Genomic DNA, 24,250 nt, shown 5'->3' with positions numbered 1-24,250 from the left:
CCCAAGTGAAGCCATTTGCATTGCAGGACAAAAGCTAAGCTCTACCTAATAAATGTCACAAGCAAACACCAATTTTTTGGCAGACTTGACCACTGCTACCTATTGCAGGGCAAACTGATGTTTCCTCTGCAGCCAATGACATTGTCCTGGACAGTGCTGGACCACTGGGTTTGATCCCCTACAGCTGTTTATTGCAGTGGGCAGAGGTGTAAACATCCATCACCTCTAGTAATTGCATCCTTCAAAGCCAAGCTTAAAAATTGCTTCTATGCCTATGACCTCCAAGTCTTGTTACTAAGAACTTTACAATTAATACCACAGTGCTCTTACATCAAGTATAGATTTTGCTTGAAATACAGCATATATTTTAATCTTGAAATACAGCATATATTGCTTCTCCTGGTTGCTTCACAGGTACATGGGGGGACTTATTTGGAGGGAAGAAGAAGGGGGCAAGACATCTGCTTAGCTCCAGAAAGGATTGTCTTTCTCTATGAAGATGGCTTCCTGGAGATGGGTGGCCTTTCATTCATGCAGACAGTGAGTTTCTGACTGAGAAGTCTGTGTAGGGAAATTAGCTTTGTCCTAATTCCACTGGAATAAGCTGGGTTAGGGAGATTCTCACATATTTTTTTTAATGAGCTCAGTATCTTAGAATGCGGTACCATATGTTAATGGAATAACATTGCCAAACACTTTTGGACTGACAAGCAATCTCAGGCTGAGGTAGGGAGAGTCTCTGAATATTAACATAGTTATTTATTTGTCCACCTGCCTTCAGACAGCACATTTTAGGGCAGCTTGTCAAGTGAAAGGTCCACAGACTGGCTGGAATCATTAAAGCAATGTCCATATTCCTTGGGGGATAAAGCCTGAGACCCTAAGACCTTTATGATATTGCTGTTCCCACCAGAGAAGTTAAAAACTTATCCCCACAGAATATAATCAGAAGATACATCCAGAAGATTTTCTCATCCACCTGACTTTATCCTATGGTGTGATGGGATTTGAGTCACAATGGTCTCAGGTTAGACAGAGTCTGAAATTTGTAGTTTCTGTTTCAGATCTGAAGGCAACCTTCATTCCTAAATCTTGTGTGTATTTCTTCAACAACATTAGACATTCTGTAAAAATTTCACCCTCTGTTTTTAAAGGATGAAGCTTATCAGTATAAAACAAAACAACTTTTTTTTTTTCTGGGATTCTTTCCTTAGAGAGAAAAAGTTGCACAGAACCTATATGTGTCTTACAGATACCTCTGTTTTCTAATGGCATTCTGTTTAACCTTTCAACACACTCTTCAATATTAGCCTGCTTGTAATTTTTTTGATAAATTGCACCCTGAATTTTCTACATGCTGTATTTACATCTGTGCCGTTCTTCAATTGCAGTTTTGCTATTTTTTGAGTTTTATCAATTAATAGTGATGCGGGCGGTTGTGTTTGGCAGCTTGTTGGGTTTCTTTTGTGAAGCTCTTTTATTATACAAAATAATCCACAAAATATTGTCTGTACTTTTGATGTCACTGGCATCTAGTTCTTAATCTCTTAAGTTTTTCTTTCCAGATATCTCTTGGATGATGGGACAATTTTTATTCAGAGATACTGGTTATTGTCATGGGAATGATAGGTGATCACACCTACAGTACTATCCAGACTCCCTGCTGCTCTGGAGCTGCTGAAGTTTCTACTCAGAGAGAGGCATACTTTAGAAGAAGTGCCTGAGCTGTTCATATGCTTATTCTACAACTTGGCAACCACCTGGAAAGACAACTGTGTTTCCTTGTGTTACCTCAGTTATGCTTTTCTTTGTGGGAAAACAAAAAACTGGCTATCTCAAAAATAGGCTGCTGCATTTCATTGTCCTGACTCACCAGGAAGGTTGTCATAGTTGGAAATTTGCAGAGATGCTGTAAGCATTTGGGTGGATACTGAGTTTATAATTGACAATGTCCATACTGATGCTTTTGCTTTATAATGTTCTTTTAAAAATAAATGGCAACACAGCTGGTGATTTTCTTCTCAATGCTTTAAAACTCTCCATCATTCCATTAGAGGATGATGCCCACAAAAAAAAAAAAAAAAAAAAAAAAAAAAAAAAAAAAAAAAAAAAAAGAAGAAGAAAAGTAACTATTCTTAAGCCACACTGAAAAACTGTCCGCCTTCTTTAACAGTATAAAGATTTATATTGCGTAACTTGGCTGAGTATTGAGTTCTAGGCTTTTTCCCTCAGTCCTCAATATCTTATCCAGGCTCCTGGAGACAGTCCAGTTCTTTCTGTTAAAATACTGCGCACTGTTGTGCTGCAGCACGTGTATTGCCAGGGGATGCTGAAATGCCAGGCTCTGCTTCTGGCTGACTTTTGCTGACTGCCTTAACTATCCACCACTTTGCATTACATAGAAATGCTTCTCTTTGTCTAGTGCTTATCATAGAATGACTTTTTGTCATGTTTGCAGTTTGGACTTAAAAGAGAAAAATAAATTTAAAGCTTCCTTTACATTAGGAAGACTAGAAAATGGTCACTGCATATTAAAACTGCTAAAAGAAAAAAATAGAGAAAATCTAGAGAAAGTAAGAAAAATATTGTGTCAAACCTTTGTTAATCAACAATGGAATTTGTTTCTGATAAAAGGAACTCCAGGCCAAAACTAAATAATCTACTCCATTGCAAATGCCTAACTAATTACTGGTTTATCCTTGAGGTAAAATCTTTGCCTTTTGGAAAGTGGAAGATGACTCTCATGACTTTGCATGTTTCTGTCACGATTAACTGGAATGAACACTCATACCTTCTGGGTTTGTTTGCTTGTTTGTTTTGTTTGGGGTTGTCTGTTTGTGGGGTTTGCCTCTTTTGAGGGCGCAGGGGGCAGTGATGGGAGGGCATGGAAGTTGGAGGATTTTTTTTAGCCTAAAGTATGTTTTACTCCACTTCCTTCGCATCTTTGGATTCAGACTGTTCAGGGCTATTTTCATTTTAAAGACCCCTCCCCCAACTAATCGGAAGAGCAGAAAGAAGCGCGAGAGCAAAAAAATCCCTTTATGTGAGAAGATGGTATCAACATCAGTATAATGTTCTTCATTTTAGCAAAAAACAAAACTAATAGCAAAGTGGTATTTGGGCGCGTCAGGGGAACAAACAGAACTGTCACCACCGCACAAAGATGAATGGTATATTGCTAAGAAGACATTTCCATTCAGCACTGTACTTTCAACACCTGTGTAGGTCAGAGCAAGAGGACAGTCCCAGTTAGAGAGCTGTGCCGTGTGGTTCGCCGCTGGGAAACCTCGCTCGGGGCTCCGCCGAGCCGCACTCACTCACAGTGCCCGGCTCCCCAGCAGCCCCAGCTGTCCCAAACCCGATGCTCGCTTGGGCACGGCAGAGGCCTTTTGTTCTGTAGCTCGCAGCTTCTCTACATTCCTCCCACGTACGGGCTCGTACCTCATGGCCTGGTGCTGCTCTCGATTACGGAAAGGTAGATCCACCTTCGGCGGGCCGACTGCGGCGCAAGGACCTTTTGATTCCACCGACAAATGAACAGTGTTAGTTAATGCATAAAACTTAGAAGTCTCGGGTTTGAAAACAAAATAAACCCCTTTCATTTCCGTCAGGCCAGGTGGCACTGTTTGCCCCCGAATGGTTCCGTGCGCCTGAAGTTGGCGTTTGCGCCGCTGATAAAATGAACAGCTCCCGGACGGGACAGCGCGGCACCGGCAAAACACGACGGCAGGGACCGGCTGTAGCATAACCTGCGGAGCGAGGGGAGACCTGCAAGGAGGCATTTAGGGTTACCGGAGCGACGGACACCGCTAAGAGTGCGAGAATTTCTCTTCACGAACGAGGCGTCGGGCAGATCCAGCCAGGAACGAACGCTCCTGCCCGCCGGCGGCTGCCGGACCCCGCCCCCCTGAAGAGGTCGAGAGTGACCCAGAGGTGGTCAAATTCACGGGCAGCGGGGCCGCTCGGACGGCGACCGCTGCACGCCCCCGCAGCCCCTCGGGGCCGCCCGGCTCGTCCCCGCCCGCCGCCGCCGGGCGGGACCATCTCTGCCCTTGGCGAGGGGGGGCCGCGCTCCGCCCCGGCTCGCCGCCTGGCCCGCCTCCCCCCATCTCCGCGCGCGCAGAGCGCCCCTCCGCCTGGCGCGCCGCATGGTCACGCCCAGCGCGGCATTAACGCTCCCCGGCGCGGGGCGCGGGCGCCCGGGCATCCTCCGGCGGCGGTGTCTCGGTGAGGGGCGGGCGCGGAGCGGTTCCTGGCGCTAGACCTGCGCGCTCCGCCACCCTCTCTGCGCCGCCGGACAACGCCATGAAGCCAGCGGTGCTGGAAGTAATGAGGATGAACCGGGTGTGCAGGATGGTCCTGGTCACTTCTGTGGGCTCCTTCATCCTCGTCATCTTCTATTTCCAAAGTATGTTGTACCCAGGTAGGGCACTGCAACCGCACCGGCCCCGCCGAGGGCGGCGCCCTCCTCGCTCCCCGCCGGCGCAGGTGGCGGCCGCCCTGGGAGCCCTCGCCGGCTGCCCCCGGCTCCAGCTTTCGGCTCCCGGCGCCGCTGCGGCAGGCGCGGGGCTCGGTGGCGGCGAGCGCAGCGCCAGCAGTGGCTGCGGGAAGGTCGCCTCGACCCCCGTTGGAAACTTCCCGCGGGAGGGAGGAAAGTTGGTTTGTTTAAAAATTTTGTTATTTTCCGCTTTATATTGTGCGTTTGGTGAGGGGGGAGGGAGACGACAGCGGCTGGCAAGCGCTTCATGTCTGAGGGGCGACGGGAGCTGCCCGGTCCCCGCGGGTCCCCCTCGCCGGGAGCGCGACCTCAGCTCCCCTCTCGTCAGGGGTCGCGGGCCTTCGTCTTCTCATCTTTTCGTTTTTGGAAGGGTCAGGGACACCGCGGCCGGCAAGGGCACCCGCTACCGCCGGCGGCAGCTCCGCTTTAGCTCGCCCGAGTTGTCTGAAGCGGCGGGGGCGGCTGCCCGGCCCGGTCCTGCCGTGTTCGGGCGGCCGCGGAGCCGCTGGCTGGGCACGGGTGTCCGCAGGGACGCAGGCTGCGGAATGCTGTGCAGGGATCACCTCGGATCCACACTCCCGGGTACCTAATACGACTTCAGCTTTTCAGTTTCCCTCATCCTAGGGACGGACCTGTGTCGGGGGCAGCGGATGCTGGCTCCCAGGGAAGTCCCACGTCGATCAGCTACTAATTCACACAAAGGTGGGCTTGGGCTGTAGAAATTTAATGAGGTGTCAGCTGTGTTGCACAGACCCCTCGTAGATGCTTTGTGCAGCTTGGTGAAATTCGTCCAGCATGGCAAAAAAACAAAAAAAAAATTGATCTGTCTGTCTGTCTCACTTTCCCCCCTTCTGCTTGAGAAATGACGTGGGAGTTGCACTTGCAGTGACTTTCTGGAGGGATCTGACAGCTGAGCAGAGGAGCGACGCTGGGGAGAGGGAGTGATACCTCGCAGTGGGCCAGCAGCTGTAGCTGGCAGGCTGGCCACACTCCTCAGCAGGCGAGTCTTCCCAGCTGTTATTGTCTACTGCCTGCTCTCAAGTGTCCTGCCTACAGGCATATACCTGTGGCTGATAAGGGAATTGCAGTCTAGTGAAAGGAAAAAGGATCTATTCAGGTCGAATTTTTCTTTCCTTGTTTGTGGCTCCCATAGTTGCCGTATGTGTATGTGGTACTTAGAGGCGTAGTTTAGTGGTGGACTTGGCAGTGCTGAGTTAGTGGTTGGACTCAGTCTCAGAGGTCTCTTCCAACCTAAATTATTCTATGAGAATTGATTTTTCATGAAAGTTTTTGGAGAATTTTTCATCAAATGGTAGAGGCTTCATGCACTGAAAGAATTAGGAATCAGTAGATCTACTGTTCTGTGGTGAAGCCAAGTCGTGTTTGGTGTTTTTCTATCAGCTGTCTGCTCTCCAGAGTTGGTATAATTTGCTTGATTAATGTGTTCTTGTATGGTGCCCTTCTGTGTTAATACCTGCCAACTTCTTGGGAAAGTTAGCATATTTATTATCTTTCCTGCTGTGTCTGTCCCATGTTTACTGGTTTCACAAGGATTGCTCAGTCCTTAGCAGACCTGGAGAAGGCTTTATTTCTGGTCTTCAAGGCACCATGCAGAATTATGGGTTGTAACATAGCTTCACCAATTGAATAGAAATGTGATATTTTAATTGGTGGAGTTCCACAGATAATATAGTTTACAGACATATTCAGAAAATTTGGCCAAGACTTATTATTTCCCCTTGTTTCAGATGAATTATACTGCTGGAACACAAACTTTGCATGCAGTAGGTGAGAGATTAGGCTAAATATTCTTGTGCGAATTTTTGAATGTAGAAAAATCATCTTTTAAGAATTCTCAATATGCTCTATAGTTAACTATTGGAGATTATGGCTTTATATTCATTATATTGTGAGGCTATAAATAGGCTGATATTTTAGTACAGTTCAAAGGATTTAGCATAAGCTCCAAGGAGAGAATGCGATGCTGTGAAATCACTGGGAGGATAATGTGCACCTGTTTTCTGTGTGACACATAGGTTGTTAGTGTGAATGGAGTAGATCTGGAAATAAATAGAACACAACCTTTATTGTGCCTTTTTCATCATAACTTATTCTGAGGTTTTGGGGTTTGTTTTTGGTGGGCTGTTTCCATGGCAGGAACTGCTGGGAAGCTCTCAAGTTTTGCTTCGGTACCTAGTTCCTACACAGTTACACATGTTTTGTAAGGCTCAGACAGCTGCTCTCCCAGTTATCTTGTACCATTGTACGTGTTACCATCATGATAACGCAACTGATAGATGAATGTAGAGTTCCTGAAGGGTCAGTAGGGAGGTGGTAGACCTGTGAATGTGATATAGATTGTGTAGTGGATCATTTTTAGGAATTGTCTTTTTTTGTAACATGTGCTTGTAACCTTTATTGTGTGGCAGAATTCACTGGAGCCAGATCCTGGGCAGAGTGTATGCTGGGACTGGAGGTGTTAAGAGCTTTCAAAATCTTGGTTAATGTCCTTTTTGTTGTTGAAGGGTGTTCTAAATTCTAGCTGGTCTTCACTGAAGCATGTCTTTGGATGGCTGCAGGAGGGAGCTCTCTCATCTCTGGCTTGCCAGTGTCACTGTTGTTGGTAGCTTACCATGGTGTCTGGCAGAGGCACTTTCAATCAGAATTAGATGAAAAACTCCCACCCAAACCTTTTGGAGAGAAAATAAGATTTTCAGATAAGTCCTCAACGAGAAGTGTCAGGTCCTTCTTGAGCCCCAGAGTTCTCTCAGTGAATTTCGGGAGGCTGCTTACAGGGCTTTCTCGTCAGTTTCAGGTGAGAGAAAGTGAAGGTGAAAGATGCTAGGAGGCCACCAGATGATGAGTCCAACCCCTTCTGGGTTAAGATAAATCTTTATCTGTTAGAGGGGATTTTCCATTTTAGGAGATCTGAACATGGAACTCTTGCTAGAAGTGTGAGACCCAGATTTCTGCTGATAGCTTCTTTTTCTTTGGGGTAAAAAAAAAGAAAATTACATAGTTAACAGAAACCTTTTTTTTAAAAAGACAGGCAAAACCCCCAAACAACACAAACACACTTAATGCCTGAAGCTGAGAAGATGAGCTTTGCCTTATCTTTGCAAAAGAATATAATGTATCCCTTGTTCCCTATCTTAAATACCAACACATTCATGCTGGGAGGAAATCAGGTGGTTTTTACTGTTTCTTCTCTTTTTGGCTGTGTTCCCATTCTTTGCTGGGAAGCCAGCTGTAAATGTGCTGTTTGGTTATTGCGCCTTTGCGTTATCTGAGTTTTGTCAGATTACCGAAGAGCTGGGAACCCACCCTCCCAAGTTAGGTTCCCCAACCAGTTGTTGTTGAGGGAAGGTGAGTTATGCAGCTCTCCAGTGCTCAGGACCACTGTAAAGAAAATGCTGGAGATGATCCTGGCTGTCTGAAGCTATGTTTGTTCCTGGGGGATGAAGTGGTAGTGGGGACTTCAATGTGTTTTCCCATTGCCTGTCTAGCCTTTACTGAAAAAAATCCATGCTGCATAGTGTTTGCTATAGCTGGAGATATAGCAATATAGAGCTGATTTTCCCTGTCTCTTTTGCTCAAATATTTCCCCCTTTCACTCTCCTGCCATGTGCTATCTAGATAACTGAGTGCAAGCTTATTATTGCTCCATGCTCCTGGAATTTCAGTCTGTGTGAAATAGCTCAGTCTTGGGCTTTTATGTGACAGCACATCATAGTTTTATCTGCTGTATTTCCTATGAAATCAGTTTTCTCACTGGTGTTTAGCCTGCCTACACTTTCACAGATGTTTGCTTTGTTCCGTTGCTTCCCAGCTGCAGCAGGCGGGGGACTGTGAGTCACCCAGTGGAGGCAGGAGCTGCTCTGCTGGGCTGGGGGTCGCACTGGTGGTGCGTTAGGATCCCCCAAGGTGTAAAATTGAGGCAGGATAATTAATACTGTTTTTATCTTACCTCAGACAGGTTTATGAAACTGACTTATTCTAAACCTGGTTCCCTTCCCATCCCTCCCACTTGCTTTTTTTTTTTTTTGCTCCATTTTCCATGTCCTGTTTTAGACTCTTACTGCTCTCCTCTGGATGCTGATGAAGGCTAGATCTCACAGGTCAGACTTGCCTCATCTCCATGATCATCTCAGTTACATTTGCAGAATGGTATGGTTGATGTCTGCCTTTGCTCAAATATCAGAACAACTCAGACCACAGGAGATTTTTTTCCTTAGGTTTGAAGACAAGCTTACCATTGAAAATCAATGCAGCAGTCTCCCATCTTGCAACTGATCCTTGCTTTCTCTCTTGCTTACAAAGGAGAATGAGATCTGCAAGGCGGTTGGGTGTGGGGCATTCCTTTGATGGACCCTGTATACTGATTTTAAATTTTTGTGTTTGGGATACAGAGAAATTTGACAGCCACAAGAAACCGGCTCTCATTTAATTGCATGCAATGAAATCCATCCCCCAGAAACCCTGCTGTGTGCTGTATCTGTTTGTTGGTGTCCTTATAAAAGCTTTTCATAGATTTCCATGGAACTGTCATCAGTGTGAGCAAACCTACTCTGGTGACTATGCTCCAGAAAGACTGGTAGTCTGGAATTGCTTTGAGTTGAGAGTTAAGCTGCTCTTTGTATCTTGTGAAAATCTTTGTGGTTAGTGAATATTAATCTTATTAGAAGAACAGCTTTTTCTGTTGCAGTGCAAATGAGTGTAGGTTTTTGCAACAACTGCTTGCTGAACTGAAGAAATAAAAATGTCTCTGAATGTGTTCAAGCAAAAATTACCTGGGTAATTATGTTGCAGTCCTGTCTTATTTCATCAGGATATTTTTTACTCCACTGTTACATTTTCTACTTTGTAGGTTTTTATAAGTTTTTTTTTTAAATTAATACTGTATATCAATATTGGGAAAGTAACTGTCCTAACTTTCAGCGTACTGATGCTCTATTCACAGATGTAAAGTGTCATGACTTAGCTTAAGTAAATTTTTCAGAGATAAAGTCAGTGTGCATGGAAACTTTGTCTTGAACTCAGCAAAATGGCTTATAGAGCAGAAATGCCCAGTGCTTTTTATGGACAAATTGATACAATTGATTTGTTGCAACTAGAATCTCATTTTTATTTCATATTCAGAAATATAAGCATCTTTCTGAATTCTTAAGTTGCTTCCATTATGCTTCAGAAGTGGCAGGTAATTTATCTTGTACTGTACCATGTAATTAACTTTAAAAATGGTTCAGACAATTGGAAGAAATTAGATTCATGTTACTTTTTTGAAAGCTGGCACTACTGTATTTTGTTTGACTCTGTTGCTAGATGTACTATATCAAATCCTGCCTGACAAAGCTTCTGCAGTTGTCCTTGTGTGAATGTCATTGTAGCACAGTGTTTTTTCCTCTCAAGCCTTTTGGGCTGGTGCATATGTGTTATGTATCAACTCTAAGTTAATCCTGAGGAAGTTAAGGACTGGGATGGGGGACACAATGATTTGAATCTGATGGTTTTTCTTTCTGATTGTTTGTGCTGTTCAAAGCAAATGTTTGAGTACTGTGTGTGACTTGAAGTGTCAACATACATAAAATGAAGCTTAAGATGCATGGATGAAGGGTCCATTTGAAATCAATGAAAAGAGTTTTCCCCTTCACATTAAAGGAATGGAATTAGGATCAGGAATGATCCTTGTGTAGGCCTGGCATGTCCAGGATAAAGATGAAGACATGTCTGTGGTGAGTTACATAGATTCAGCAGCCACCTACTATCTTACAAGGATAACATTTCAAAGCATGTTTGTGCTTTTTTGGATGTTCCTGTTCCCTGTAGCTCATTCATATAGGATCTCTGTGGGCAAGGTATTTGTTGTTACAGTCAGAATTCTGACTGGTTCGGTTAATTCCTCATTATTTGCGATTCAGTACCCAGGTTATAGATATCCTTTTGTTATGGTCAGAATGCTTGCGTGTGACAAAGTGGTGTTTCTGGCACAAGCCTTGTGTTCTTAACTAGAGGATGAGACCACCAGAGGCTACTGTGAACCAGTGAAAGAATTCAGTTCCTAATTATCTCCAGTTCATGCCACAGGATTTTCTTGGATTTCAATATTGTGACTGTAATCGGCATTGGGTGCAGTATGTTCCCGCTTTGATGTAATTGTTTGGCGCCTGAAACTAAGGTTTCGTGGATAAACCAAAATTTTACTACATATGCACTTGGACTCTGCATTGCTTCTTTTGTGTAATGTTTTCATCCTCCACTTTTCATTTAATGCTGATCAATGTATATGGTTTGTTTTCTTGCCCTCCCCACATGCTCCTTCATAAGGAGCTAGATGTTGGGGAGTTGTCTGGAGTAGCTCCCTTCCCTTCTGTGGAACTGAAATTCTAAGTTTCCACATGAATGGCCCATGTTAGATTTCAGCTCCCTCCCCTGTGTCCTCTGGTGCTGTTGCAACATGACTAGGCACTACGTAATGGAAGGCAACCTGTGCCCAGATTAGGAGCACTTATCCACAAGGACTATCCTGTGGCAGTGTGCATTCTCTGCTCTGCCCTTTCTGCAGATCCCTGCAGGCTGGTGGGGAGCCCCTCTGGCAGAACATGGAAACTGCAGGCACGTCTGTGGGAGCTGGTGTGTTTTATTGGTTCCACTACAGGAACTCGGGGACTGAAAAGCTCTGTGGCAGGAAGCCTCAGAGAGCCACAGTGGATGACAGGATTCTCAATTCTGTGATATGCTAACAGGACTTTGGGTAACAGCATGGTATAAGTAGGTGCAGCACAAGCATTTTTTAATTTGCAGTAAGGAAGCTTTGTGTCCATGGGAGTCAAGGAAGGCTTCCTTGTGTAAAAAAAAACCAATTCACTGCCTTATGCATTTAAAATTTAATTATCCAGGGTTTTTGGAGTTATTTTAAAATAGTAATGCTTTTTTGGGTTGCCTTTTACACTGTGCCCTGTGTTGGCAATGAAAGCAAATGACAGCTTTCCTTTTGGTCATAATAATTTTACACATTAGAGATGAGGTCCTGAATAAGGCATTAACATTTAGGTTACAGGCATCAGAAGGGGATGCTGTTTAAAAGAAATAAAGATGGCTGCCGTTGGAACATTTGAAGGAAAATGCTCATTAGAACACACTGACTGAAATTGAGGCTAGATTTGGAAACTGAGTATTTCATGTCTTTTCCCCTGACAAATTTGAATCTGTACATTAAAAAAGCCAAGTATGAGCACTTATAAAATGCTGACTGGAAAAAAGGGCTATGTGCACAAATGTGTATGAATGTGCACATGCATTCACTCATCTTCCCACCCTCTACAAAATCTGTAGTTGGTGGCCCAGGTAATCTAAATGCACAGATTGCTGCAGTGCAAACCTTTTTCTCCTAACAAGGCTGCTGAAGTTCTTTGATATTAAAAGAAATCCCAAAAGTGCCACATGCTCCACATAGGTGCCTTTGTTATTTTACTATGTGCAATGAGTGATAAGTGTGGTTTCTCATTTCTGCTACTCCTTCTCAACTTACACATTTGGAAGCATCCAGGTTGAGAGAGGAATCATTTTATTAATTCTTTGTAGGCTGTAGAAGAGCAAGGATTTTTATAGTTTGTCAGGGTATCTATTTAAACAGTAAGAGTGCCTCTTCAAGGTAGCCTTTGTCTTGTTTGTGCCTAGCTGTAGACACTGAGGGATGACTTTGCTCCATTACTATCAATCACTGCTGCAATGGCTTCACACTCCTATGAAAAAATGTAAAAGAAGGTGCTGGGGAAATGGAAAATACAAACAATGCAATCAAGCAGAATTTCTCACAGCACTGTGATTCTGGGGGTTTGAGAGATGGTAGCTCTATCCAACACATGTCATGGAGGTAAGTTGCCTGCACTGTGCAAAAACAGGTGTGAAATGCTCACATCCTTAAATGTTGTCTGCCCTTCCTTTGGCAGGGAGAGGCAGCCTTGGTTTCTTTGAGCATTGTCTCAGGCTAAAAGATGCTCTCCTTAGTCATCTTAATATCGAAAGATTTTCTCTTTTTATGTTATTTGGCTGAGTGGTAGGAGACATAGATTTTAATTGCAGAGTGCATGTATATAATCCACAAGGAATAAAAGGCTTTGTTGGGTTTCAATCCACTTCTTGAACACACTGTACTCTGTAAAAAGCAGGGAACTGTGGAATTCTTTTTTTTGGTCTTTTATTAATTTTTAAGGCATCGACACTCAAGATACATTTTCTAAATTATAAAAAGGTGGGCTTCAAGACCCTTAGAGTAATGCCTTCTGAATTCATTTAATAAATGACATTGTAGCTAGTAATTGTCATACTTTTTTTGCTAATAAATGATTGTATAAAGGAATCAAACTTCCAAATGGATAGCCTGTAGGGATTTTTGAATTAGTCAAGGTAGACATATAATTATTAAGGTGACTGTAATTGGATCTCATGGATGATCTTTACTGTAATCCCTTGTCTTAAAACAAAGACCTTCAGATAGTTAAAATCCTTTAAAAGACTATTTGCATTATAGTGCTTTAAAGCTGATTGGTATGCAGGCAGAACAAAAATGTCTGCATTATCTGAAGTGACCTGGTGTGGAATAGCACATTCTGCACCCATGCTGGTGGGTACCAGGAACAGAATATGTCCTTCTAGTAGTCTGTATTTTTACAGTCTGTGTTGGAAGTGGTAGCAGAAAATTTATAGTAACTGAGGAGGAGGGCCTTAACACTTTTTAAACACTTGATTAATAAAATGTGTCAGTTGGTGTCATAAATACAAAACGATAAAGCCTGTCTTGATTGTGTATTTTGGTCTTGATTAACTTCTAAAATACATTTGCGTTTCCAGATGGTGATAAGCTGGTGATAAGTTTTATCTTTCGAATTAGGCATGTGTATGTGTGCACATAATTATGAAGTTGAAGTAACTGCTAATCATTGGGGCAATACACCAGAGTGTGATGGACTAAAAGGGTGACTGGACACGTGCTCTGTCCCACTTGCTGGATTTATTAATTGTTACAGGATCAGTCAGCTGGACATTGTGCAGAGTTCCTGCCACTATGGCACTGGCAATCCTGTGGACTGTGCCAGGTAATCTCTGCCTCTCCACATTCCTTCTCTTCCCAAATCAGTCTTACTTGTCCTTGTGGCAAGATTAGGGAAGCTCAGATAGAGTGAACATGGCTCCCTACTAGAGTGTTGGGTTTGGGGTTTTGTTTTGGGCAAGACCATAAGATTTTTTTTTTTCTGAAAGGTGTACACTAAGTGGTTTGAATTTGCTGGTGGGTGGATGGCATGAGGTCTGCATAATGACTGGAGGAGACACTGGCTGCTTTTCAGTTGATTTTGGTGAGTACTAGGTCAGATCTACTGTGCTTAGAGCAGAGGATTTTGGATTGTGCAAAGGGCATACTTTCCCCTTGGATGTAGAAATATAGGATTGCAGGCTTGGTTGGAGCCCTGGACTCTTTCTCCCCTGTATATCTGGGTCAGTTCCATTGACTAGGTTAGATCAATTCTGGATCATAGGTACTGTAATGAAGAGCAGAATTTGTCCCTCTGTGTCTTCCTACAGACCAGTATACAGTAGAGCAATAACAGCTTTGCTTGTCTGTTTTCCCAGTTATTGTCCTTTCTACAGTCAAGAGAATGGAAGTTTTTTTCCTGAAGAGATGCATGCTTGAAGTATTGAGAGGGGTGCTGCCTATTTTCAATAGCTTCAGTAGAGATTACATTGACAGACAAGCTGTATGTAACCATTAGCATGCAGATCATCAGTAGGATCGAAGCTTTCTTGTCCTGCTGTAGAGCTTCTCTGTCTCATGCAGAAAAGGCTATTAATATTTCTGGTGCAGCAGCAAAAATGTAATTGCATTAAAGAAAAATAACTGTGAAAAAGTTGGGGCTTCTAGAGCTATTAACTCTTTTGAGATAATACTCGTTTGAGATGCTAAATTAGCTGAAATAGATGATATAAGATAGACATGATTTAATTAAAATTGTCTTCATATTTGGCTGTCCTGATCCAGCTTGTGTTTTGTTTTTTTTTTGTTTTTTTTTTTGTTTGTTTGTTTTTTTGGGGTTTTTTTTGTGGTTTGTTTTTGTTTCATTTTTTTCTTTGTCTCCTCCCCAGAGCACATCAGTGTTGCTGTTGAGTCTTTCCCCATTCTGTGCCTGTTTCATGAACACTTTTAAAGAAAAAACTTCCAGAGCAGAGAGAGGAGAATATTTGCAGAGGATGCAAAGCAAAAATATACGCGGGGCTATTGTGTCTAAATGATTAGTAATGCCTGAAGTCCATACATCAGTATAATGTCAGGGCCTTACAGCCTCATCCATCTCCAGAATGCTATAGCCAGCGTGTTAACACAGTACTGTGAGAACTCTTTGTGCAGTTGGAAAGGTCTCATTCCCCCCAGTGTGCCTGGGCACCAAGGGAAACAGGCCATAATTCTTGTTTGTCTAAACTAACTGGGTTTTTTTGCCACTGACAGTCTTTACAGAGGCATTTCCCCCCATCCTTTTAGATTGTTTTTTTTTTTTACTCTTCAGATCTTTTGCTTGTTTCTGCATTCATTGGGATGTGACCAAGAGATTTATTTCAGGCTCCCATTCCAGCTGTGAGGGGATCTCTTGTCATCAGATTGTACCTCAACCACTCCTACTTTGCCAGAATGGTTTATGCTTGGTGTACTTGTTCAGCATTTTGGGAGCCCAGAAACACTGCTTAGTGTCAAGCCATGTGTGTTCTATGTTGGTTAATGATGAGTCTGTACTTTGATGCTGTCTGTTGCAGTTGAAGCTTTCATTGAGAGCAAGTTATGAGCAGTGTTTTTGGAAATCTTTGAGAATTTGGGTCCAAATCTACTTCTGGGACAGTTAATACTTTAATCAGAAGGCTTCAAAATGGTCCACAAAGTAGGTCCAGGCTTTCTTTTTCACTCTATAGCTAGGAACACTGAGGCATGGTAGGAAGGGTATGTGTGCTGGGATTTTTTTTAATGGTTTCCCACCAGGCTAGTGGCACATTTAGGAATAAAACTGGAGGGGTAGGGTGGATTTCTTGAGCTTCTATGATCTGAGGTTTGCAATCCCTTATAGGCTTGGAATAGACGATACGCAAGCTAGATATGAGGTACAACCCGGTTCCCAGCACTCAGCCCAAGTAACGCCTCTGCAGCCACCTTCAAGTGTGCTCTCTGCTTGTGAGAATGACAGTTGTGGACAGTCTTGTGTCCTTTGGAGTGCTCCTGACAGGAAAATGCTTCTGGTGCAGATACACAGGGCTCTGAGAGCTCCTTTTGAAAGCTCCTGTACAAAGTGTTGCCTTCATGAGACCAGACTGAGGTGGAGGCCACACCTGTGCCCAGAAGTCTGTTTTCTGGAATAGCAAGCCGGACTTAATCTAGATAGTGTTGTGCCTGGACAGCTTTTGCCACTGAAAGTTTTACTGGATCAATATAAGTGGGAAAAAGGTCTGCCTCTTCTCTTTTCATTTTCTTTTACCTCTGTGTCCAGGTCTGCTAGAGGTTTTGCCAGCAAATCTTACTTTACTAAAGTTTATTAAAATAAGGAAAAAAAAACCACATACAGTGAAACTGTATCCTTTCTATGGTCTTGCTATGTCAGCAGAGCTTTTACATGTTGATCAAGGCTGATGTGCATGATGCATCCTGGGTTTTTATTCATGCACCAATGTTTAACATAGTTGTAAATTAAAATAGCACCTCTCTGTAAAGTATGTTGTCCCTGCACTTTGCTTATTCTTCTCTTATTGCAGTTTTAAAGTCAAAGTCAGGAAGATATCATCAGCTGTCGCTGTGAGGGGCTGCAGCTGCTGGCTGATGCTCTTCCAGATCCTTCCCTTTTAGACCTCCATGTTTCTGTGGTGCCTATGGGACATGGTTGATGTTCATTCCTTGAAAAAGAAAACCTTACTACAGCATTTCATGAATGTGTTTGCTCAGAGTGGCCTCTGATCTCAATCTAGGATCTTTTTGAGTTCCTATGAAATTCTGGGGCATTAGAAACAATGCTTCATGCAGTGCAAGGTGGAGAAATGGAAGCTACTTAATGTGTTTGAAAGGGTATTTTTTGCCTCAGGCTTGGAAACAAAACATTTCCCATCTGTCTCGCTGAACATGTGTGATTATTTGCCACAAGTACACAGGACAAAGAACTGCAGTTCTTTGGCATTTTGAAGAGATGGACTTCTTGTCATCACTGCAAGGCATCTAGGAATGCTTTTCTTCATACCTTTTCTCTCCCTTGCTCACCTCTAAGTTTCTGTGTCCCCCCTCACAGTCAAGCATAATAAATATATCTGTGTCTAGGGTTCTGGTGCTTGTTTGCTTCTTGCTCATCTGTCAGATTAATTTTGCATTGAATTATGTAAAATGTTGCTCTGTCACAAGTTGTGGCTGGTAGTGGATTGCTTGCACACTACATCTGTTCAAATGTTCAGGGGAGGGACCACTTTAAAATTTCAATTATAGCCTAAAAATACATGTGGTGCCTTTTTTTCACATTTGATTCCCTTGCTGGAAATAGCAGGGTTCTGTCATGTTTGTCATGTTTTCTAGCTGCAGGCAGTTTTAAGCACCATGTAGTTATGTAGCAAACTGGAAAAACGTGCACCCAATCTTCCTCAAGTGAGGGCATGTGGGGATAGTGCTATGGCCACATCAAGTACTGCACATGTGGAAATTACAGGGGCTGGACTTTGAGCAGACAACCAGTGTTTGCATGCTTAATTTATGTAATAGCCCTTTCAGTTCCCATCTGTTCCTGTGCCCTTTGGCAAATGGATTTGCAGTTTTCTGACATGTGAAAATGTTGTCAAGTTCAGGGGATAAAACTCGGATTTTATTTAATTGCTTCTTTCTTTGTCTGTTGTAATTTGGTCCTTGGGGAGAAGAGGTTGATCCCAGGAAGCAGGGAAGCTTTGTCTTCCCAGGCTGCCAATAATCTGTGAGTACAACTCGGTTGTACTCACAGGTCAATGTCGCAAGTTGAGCACTTATGCCCCAAATGCATCTCACTTTCTCATATGCAAGCAAGGCAGCTGCAAGGGAATTGTGCTGTAAATGAATGTGATCTGAGAACTCCCTGTTTCTGCACTCATGGCTAAAGTGTGACTGGGACTTCTTGTGAAGGGTGTTGATCCAGAACAAAGGGTGCAAAGATGAGTTCCTGTTCAAGTGGACCAAAGCAATTGGCTATCAGGAAGGAGGGGTTGGTTCTTGCCTTGCTTTTACCTCTGTTCTTGCTCTTCTGCAGTGCCAGGGCGCACGCCACCTCTGTGGCTCGGCTGAAGCATGGTCCTGTGGCAGGCACAAAGTAGACCAGATGCTGAGGGTAAGGAGTCTGATGGGCCTGACACAGAGCAGCAACAGTGGTGTGTGTTACAGAGCTTCTGTGAACCTGAACAGTTGAGCATAGGTAGGGGATATCACCAGCACAATAGAAAAGCAAATTACTGCTGAAAACAATTGCTGGCTACCAAAACTGAAAATTCTGACAGATTTATTCAAACTCAATTGTGAGCCTGTGCATGACCCCAATTATCGCCTCACTTCTGCAATTTCTTTGAAATGGGTTTGTGTCAGATACATGCTACATGGGAGCTCCAAGGTATGGATGGAGAAAACACTCATCCTTTCATTACTGCTGGAGTAGGCATATGTACACCCATGTCTGCAGCATGGTAAGCCAAGCACAACAGTTGTCTGTAGCTTCCCACTTGTGTTCTTCCCTGCGTATCTTGAAATGCCTTCTACCAGTACTGTGAGCTTGTGGTCTGTAAGTTGGTCCTGTGGCCTCCTTTCTGGGACAGACAGTGTTGTGCTTTGTAGGGCACTGGGCTGATCTGTCTCTGTGAGCAGCATGCCTCTTATGACATCTGTGTTGGGATGAGTTGTGCCCCTGCAATGTTCTTGTGTGGGTCATCTGCTATGTTGGGAGACCAGGTTGTAGTAAACTGGCCAGATCAGTAAAACTAACCTCCTTCCTAGCATATGCCCATAACTTCAGGAAGTGGTTGGAAGAGCTGGGACTTCAACCTAGGAAGCTTCAGGCTTGCTACTGAATGATCATGTCTTTGGATAATGTCAGTGGAACAAGGACAAGCATGGTGCGAAGGAAGCGATGGTCCTAGTGACAGAGGTGCGACTCTAAGAAGATTGAGTCAATTGAGATCCCTTGGTTCCCTCAGGGTTCTGGAAGTAAGCTTGCTAGCTCATTTTTGATTTACTAACTTACCAACTCCTGGAGAAGCTCTTCTGACAGTCCCCACAGATGGGCTTGTGCTACAGAGGAACCCAGAGACAAGTGGTAGGCGGTGAGAAGAATTTGCTGTGCCAGTTGATCACCACCATGGTTGTAAGGGTTTCGTGTTTTGTGTGGTGGGTTACAGTTAACCTTGGCTCTAAGACTTTCTCAGTTTTGGAAGCTAAATATGAGTATACTTTCAGGACAGAAAGCAAAGGCATAATTTAGGAGGAGTAATCTCTCCTAGGGGAATCTGTTTCATCAGGAATATTTATGCAAAGGAAAGCCAGTAATTTCCTGCTAAATGGATACACATAGCCTAGCATGTGTTCACAGAGGCGCAGGACTGACTTTCCAAGTGTTTGATCTCTGGCAGAGCTGGCTGGTGACATGCAAGAACATTGAAGGTCATGGCTTTTGTTGCTTCCTCTTCTGCCTGCTGGCCCTTTTGTCTCGCTGTGGTGGTGCTGGCACGCGAACTACACCCTGCTATTCCATACTGGGCTATTCCTTACAGTTCCTGGTGCCTCTTGAGCTAGAACTGGTGGTGAAGCAGGCAAAAGCTTGTCAAAGCACACATCTAATTGAATTTTTAGATCTTGAAAATGTGGAATTTTCAAATACTCCCATTAGTGAGCATTAGTACTGAGGAGAAACATGTCACCAGGTAGGGTTTTTTTGAGTCAGAATTTCAGAATAATTAAAAAGAGATTACTGAACTTAATATTGTTAAAAGAAATGCTTTCATGAAATAAAGAACACCACTGGAACCTCTGGGTGCATGTAGGAAGTGTGCTGACCCATTGCCTGCAGCTTGATGTTAAGGCAAGAGAAGCTTGATGTTAAGGCTTTTTTGTAAGTATGGAAAAAGGGAGCTGCTGCGCACTGGAGCTTCTTACTCTTTGCTCTATCAGAGGTTCTTCTGGAAGGAGGGCATTGTACTTCTGAAGGACTGAGCAGAAGAAACATGTGGATTCAACTGAAGTGTCAACATAACTAGCAAAAGATTCTGCAGTTTGTGTTGGAATAATAAACTGATAACTAGAATTTTAATTATTAACTTACATTTTTAATATTTTGCCATGTATCCTAGTTAATTTGCAAATGAATATTCTTTTGCAGTGTTGCCGTGCTTTTCATTCTGGTAGTCACCACCTTAGGGCTGGGTTATCAGTGCTAACACATACTTCAAATTAAATTGAGAGGTAACCATGAGAGCAATTTATCTTCAGCAGTAAGGACAACTTCTCCTAATTCTCAATAGTGTGTCACTCAATTCCATTATGACAGGAATATATTAATCCTTTCTTATGAGCAATTTAGTGTGCCACTTTCTACTGCTAAGGCTTGCATTTTTATAATGCATTATTGATTAATATTGTTAGGGTTTGTGTTTCACTACTGGATATTATTAGCTGTGATTTCTGTCTTGTACTTGACTGCTGTTGCTGTTCCTGAAATAGGTTATTCAGGGGCAATACCTCTGGAGGAGGACAGTATTTCCACCTGTGCACAGGACTGACTGGCAAGCACAAGTAATTAGTTGACAGCATGACCAAGAGTGCTTAGAAGCCATAGGAGAGTCTGTTAGGACTTTTCTAGCAAGACTGGCAATGGATTTGTTTGATATTTTTATTTTGATCTTTCCATGCTTGCTGTAGAACTGCAGCGGCAGAAGCAGTCGTGCTGCTTGGCTTTCCCAGGGTCTACTACAGTGCTGGAAGTATGGGTGTTGCCAGTTCTCCTTGAAGGAAGGCAAGAAGACAAAGCAGATACAACACTCACATGAAAAACAAATGAATCTTGTTTTATCTTCATATATTTTCTGGGAAAAAAAAAACCAACCCTTCTGATTTACATTAGTCTGAAAGAGACAGATTTCGTGGCATCCAAGAGCTCAGTCTTGGGGTTGGACTTCTGGTGAAGCCAAACTGTGAATGGAAAGTTTAAGTGATCTGGCTGTAAAAATTTACATTTGCAGAAGGAAAATTTAAACTTATGTCAATTTATACAATGTTAATCTCTGCAGAGGGGATCTTAATTGCAAGACCGACAACTTGGGTCATGTTTGAAATTGATTCAGAGACTGGTCCTTGATAACTTTGGATCCGTTTCCAAAGCTGACTTGCGAATGAGATTGAGGATCAAAGCCTAAATGTCACTTTGTTTATTGAAGATGAAGGTGAGATTGTGTACTTGTAAGCATTATAAGAAGAGACCTCAGTAAAAATAAAGTGCAAGTGTTATGGAGAATTCTGGTGAAAGAGAATTGTTGCTAGGAAGTTAAAAGATGAATGTTTGAAGGCAGTGGCTTTGGCTGTGTTTGAAGTTGTAGCATTTATGAGTAGGGATGTGGTGCCTTCCTTCAGGGAGGGAGGCTGGGGAGGATTGGGTAGCCTTCAGAGGACAGCAGCTTTGGTGGGGGATAGTCGCTTGTAGCTGCTGCTGCATCATTGTGTAGAACTAATGTGCTTATGGCTAACAGTGATGAAAAGCCAATCCAGAGAATGTTTTCAGAAGCATGCTTACAGATGTGCCTGTAGCTGTAAGTTACACCTTTAAATCACCCTTATAGGCACAGCTTTCAAAATCAAGTCATTGGCATAGCTGAAGTGGAGGAAAGCACTCATCCCATAGAATCATCTTCCTGCCTTTGCTCACCAATGTGAGGTAATATATTGACAGCTGGGAGGGGAGGATGAGCAGCACGGGGTGCCAGGAGGTCCCAGGTGAGTGGGAGTTCTTTGGGAAATGCTGTGAAAAAAATCAAGGGTAAAACAATTGGATGTCCATTTGGAGCAGGAGTCTGTTCATTTTTTAACCCATTTTGTATTTCTTATGTTAGTTTTCTGTATGTCACCTGATGTGTGTCACCTGCATACAGTTGTCTTTGTCCTGCTCTATCTGCTCCAGCCCCACTGCTCTGGCATCTCTAGCACTTGCCTGTTTGATCAGGCAGTTCATCAGAATCATGTTTTTTGGAGGGATGTGTGTGCCTCAGGCAGTTTTTAGGAAGTGTGATGCCTTGGCCCATGAGGTCAGTGTGGTGTGAGAGCTGCTGGGGAGCTGCAGGTGCAAACAGGCAGCAAGGTCGGGGCAGGTGTCACCATGCACAGTCACAGCCAGGTGAGCTGTCAGGATGGCCCTCCCTCTGCTCCATCTGAGCTTGAGTTTCAGCAAGAAGCAGATTTACTGTTGTCTCTAAGTTTATTCCTTCTATTTTCCCTTTCCAGTAAGTGAATGTGGAGGGGACTGTAATAGACTGGTACAGGAAAGAGGCGCGTCTGTTTAGAAATTGCAAAGAATGTAACATTTGGCGTTAACGGCTGTATCTTTTTTGGCAGGATCCAAGGAGCTCATAAGGCACTTTCTCTTCATCAGTGATCCAAATTTTATGATCACTCTGTGTTTTGGAAGCATTCTCAACAAGGATGAAATTATCTAATTATCCAAGATTTCCTATTTTTTAAAGAAGAACTTATGAAGTTTTGAATATGAATTGGGTGCTGAAAATGTTCTGATTCTAGGTCACCTCTACATCTCCCTTGGGCACAGATAGCCCTGAAAGCCAAGAGAATATGTGTCAGTCTAAGCTGCTTCAGGGTCTGCTGTCAAGTGAAGACTTCCTGGGAATGCTCTGTGATGTGGACACAGATAAGAGGAGAAAGATTTTTTTTTTTTTTCTTTTATTTTACTTTTTTATTCCAAGCTCAGTGTAAGCTGTCTGACCTCCAACATGCTCCTAACAGTTAGGTTTTGGTGGTGCTACGAAAACTTTTTGTTTCAAACTGTTTCTGGTGTCTCTGAACAAGCCCCAGAGTCTTAATTAAACATTTTTTATCAGGCATGACTCCACGATAAGTCTAATCCTTTGCCTTTGGTGTTTTGTTTTATTTAATCACTAGACTATTTCTCTGTGTAGAACACTGCAGCACTCATCTGACTTCCTTTGTTAGTATTTAATTAAAAATTATTTTAACTGACCTTCTTCTGTTTTTATTTAACTTTTCAGTGACCTATTCCTTCCTTTCCTTTTTCCTATCTCCTGCTGCAAAATTGCTTGTTTTCAAAGCTTACTTGCCTAAGGAAGTTGAAATTCTTGAGTTCTGTCTGCTTTACCCAATTGAGATGAAATTGTGTCCCTCAAATGGCTCCCAGTGAAGCAGGGAAAATAAACTTTGTGACTCCCCATTTTTCAGAAGCCTATGGCATTGAGCTGTGGGGATTGGTGTTCCCTCTGCCTTGTGAAGCTGTTCTACTTGGCCAAGGTGGTCAGCCAAAGGGACTTCATATCCTGGTGGTTATGTCCTCTCCTTCCAGCAGCACGTTTAATTGCTGTCCTCAATGAACAGTTTAATAGTTTCTTGCTTTCATAGCTACTTTGTGTTAGAGAAATTCAGCTAAATGAGAAAGGAGAAAACTTAAAAGCTCTTTTTGTGTGTGTGTATAAGATTGTGGAAAAGCTATTTAAGAAGAAATCAAAAGAAAAGTTTCTCATTTCTTATTTTGTCACTGAGCTACAGCAGTCTTTTTATAGCATGGTTTTGTAGGATCACTATCAGCTGGCTGACCTACAGCATCTGAAATTGCCAGTTCTCCATGAGAAAGTTTAAAGTACTTGGCAGCTTGGTTTTTGGGCTCTGCCTTCAGCTTTCCCATTAGTGTCATTAGAATTCAGAGAATTTAATATGTAAAATACTTACAAAATACTAATGAGTTCTTAGATTGCTAATGTGTATTATTTATTTAATTCAAAATGTACCCTTCTGAAGTGACAACCAGCCCTCCTCCCCAGGGACCCCTGTTTACTCATCTAGCTCTATGTATGTGTGAAAGATCACCTGCTGAGTCATCCTGGTCCATGCTGAGCACTTTTCACTTATTTCTATACTTTGCTTGTAAGTTCTGACACTTGGTATGGCTGTGGTTATGTTAGGATCTCGACACAGTGGGAAATTTGTGAGCAAAGTGAGACCTAATTTGAATCCAATATCTGAAGAAAACATGCAAACCTGAATTCAGAAGTCTCCTGTAAGACAACCACTTAAGTGCAAGATGCTTCCTTCCTGCATGCTTTGTTGCGGATGGGACAGAAGTTGTGCATGAACTAGTAGAGTAGCATTTGTCCTGGTGTCTGAACCTTCTCAGCACTGTCTGATGGTAGGCCCAGGAGGCTGTACAAACAGTGGCTTACACTGCTGAATACTCTCAGGATTACTGGTGAGGGCCTCATGCTGTAGATATTTGCCTGTATCAGTATATTTTATACTTCTGTGGAGTGCCACCCTGTGTATTTGGTTGAATTTATTGCTAAGTAACTTGAAACATCTAATTTTATGTGAAATAAATGGTACTAAATGATATTGAGATGAAGAACTAGAATGTAATCCATGTTCATTTTTATCAGTGAATTGTGCATGTGAATTTTATATCTAATATAGTGGAACAACACTAAAAACATTTGGCATGTGCTTTATGT

General features: G+C 42.9%; 1 protein-coding gene and 1 long non-coding RNA gene across 4 annotated transcripts in view; one reads left to right on the top strand and one right to left on the bottom strand.

Moving 5' to 3' along the window:
• The window catches only part of LOC132073036 (uncharacterized), a 165,015-nt gene extending 162,898 nt beyond the window's left edge, over nt 1-2,117 (bottom strand). The window contains exon 1 of the long non-coding RNA XR_009418460.1: nt 2,069-2,117. This is a non-coding gene — a long non-coding RNA (uncharacterized LOC132073036). The remainder of the gene's footprint in view (nt 1-2,068) is intronic.
• Nucleotides 2,118-4,225: 2,108 nt separating this feature from the next.
• CHST11 (carbohydrate sulfotransferase 11) overlaps nt 4,226-24,250 on the top strand; it is a 174,313-nt gene continuing 154,288 nt past the window's right edge. For 2 of the 3 annotated variants that reach the window (XM_059471719.1, XM_059471717.1), the window contains exon 1: nt 4,226-4,408. In XM_059471719.1, the coding sequence (XP_059327702.1) occupies nt 4,306-4,408 (103 nt within the window). In that variant the 5' untranslated portion in view covers nt 4,226-4,305. Of the gene's footprint in view, nt 4,424-24,250 lie in introns of all 3 variants that reach the window. The other variant, XM_059471718.1, reaches the window with a different exon arrangement.

The sequence above is a fragment of the Ammospiza nelsoni genome, chromosome 5 (assembly GCF_027579445.1).
Source record: "Ammospiza nelsoni isolate bAmmNel1 chromosome 5, bAmmNel1.pri, whole genome shotgun sequence".
NCBI classification, from domain to species: domain Eukaryota; kingdom Metazoa; phylum Chordata; class Aves; order Passeriformes; family Passerellidae; genus Ammospiza; species Ammospiza nelsoni.
Note: the sequence above shows the minus strand (reverse complement) of the source record. Positions and strands in the feature narration are given on the sequence as shown.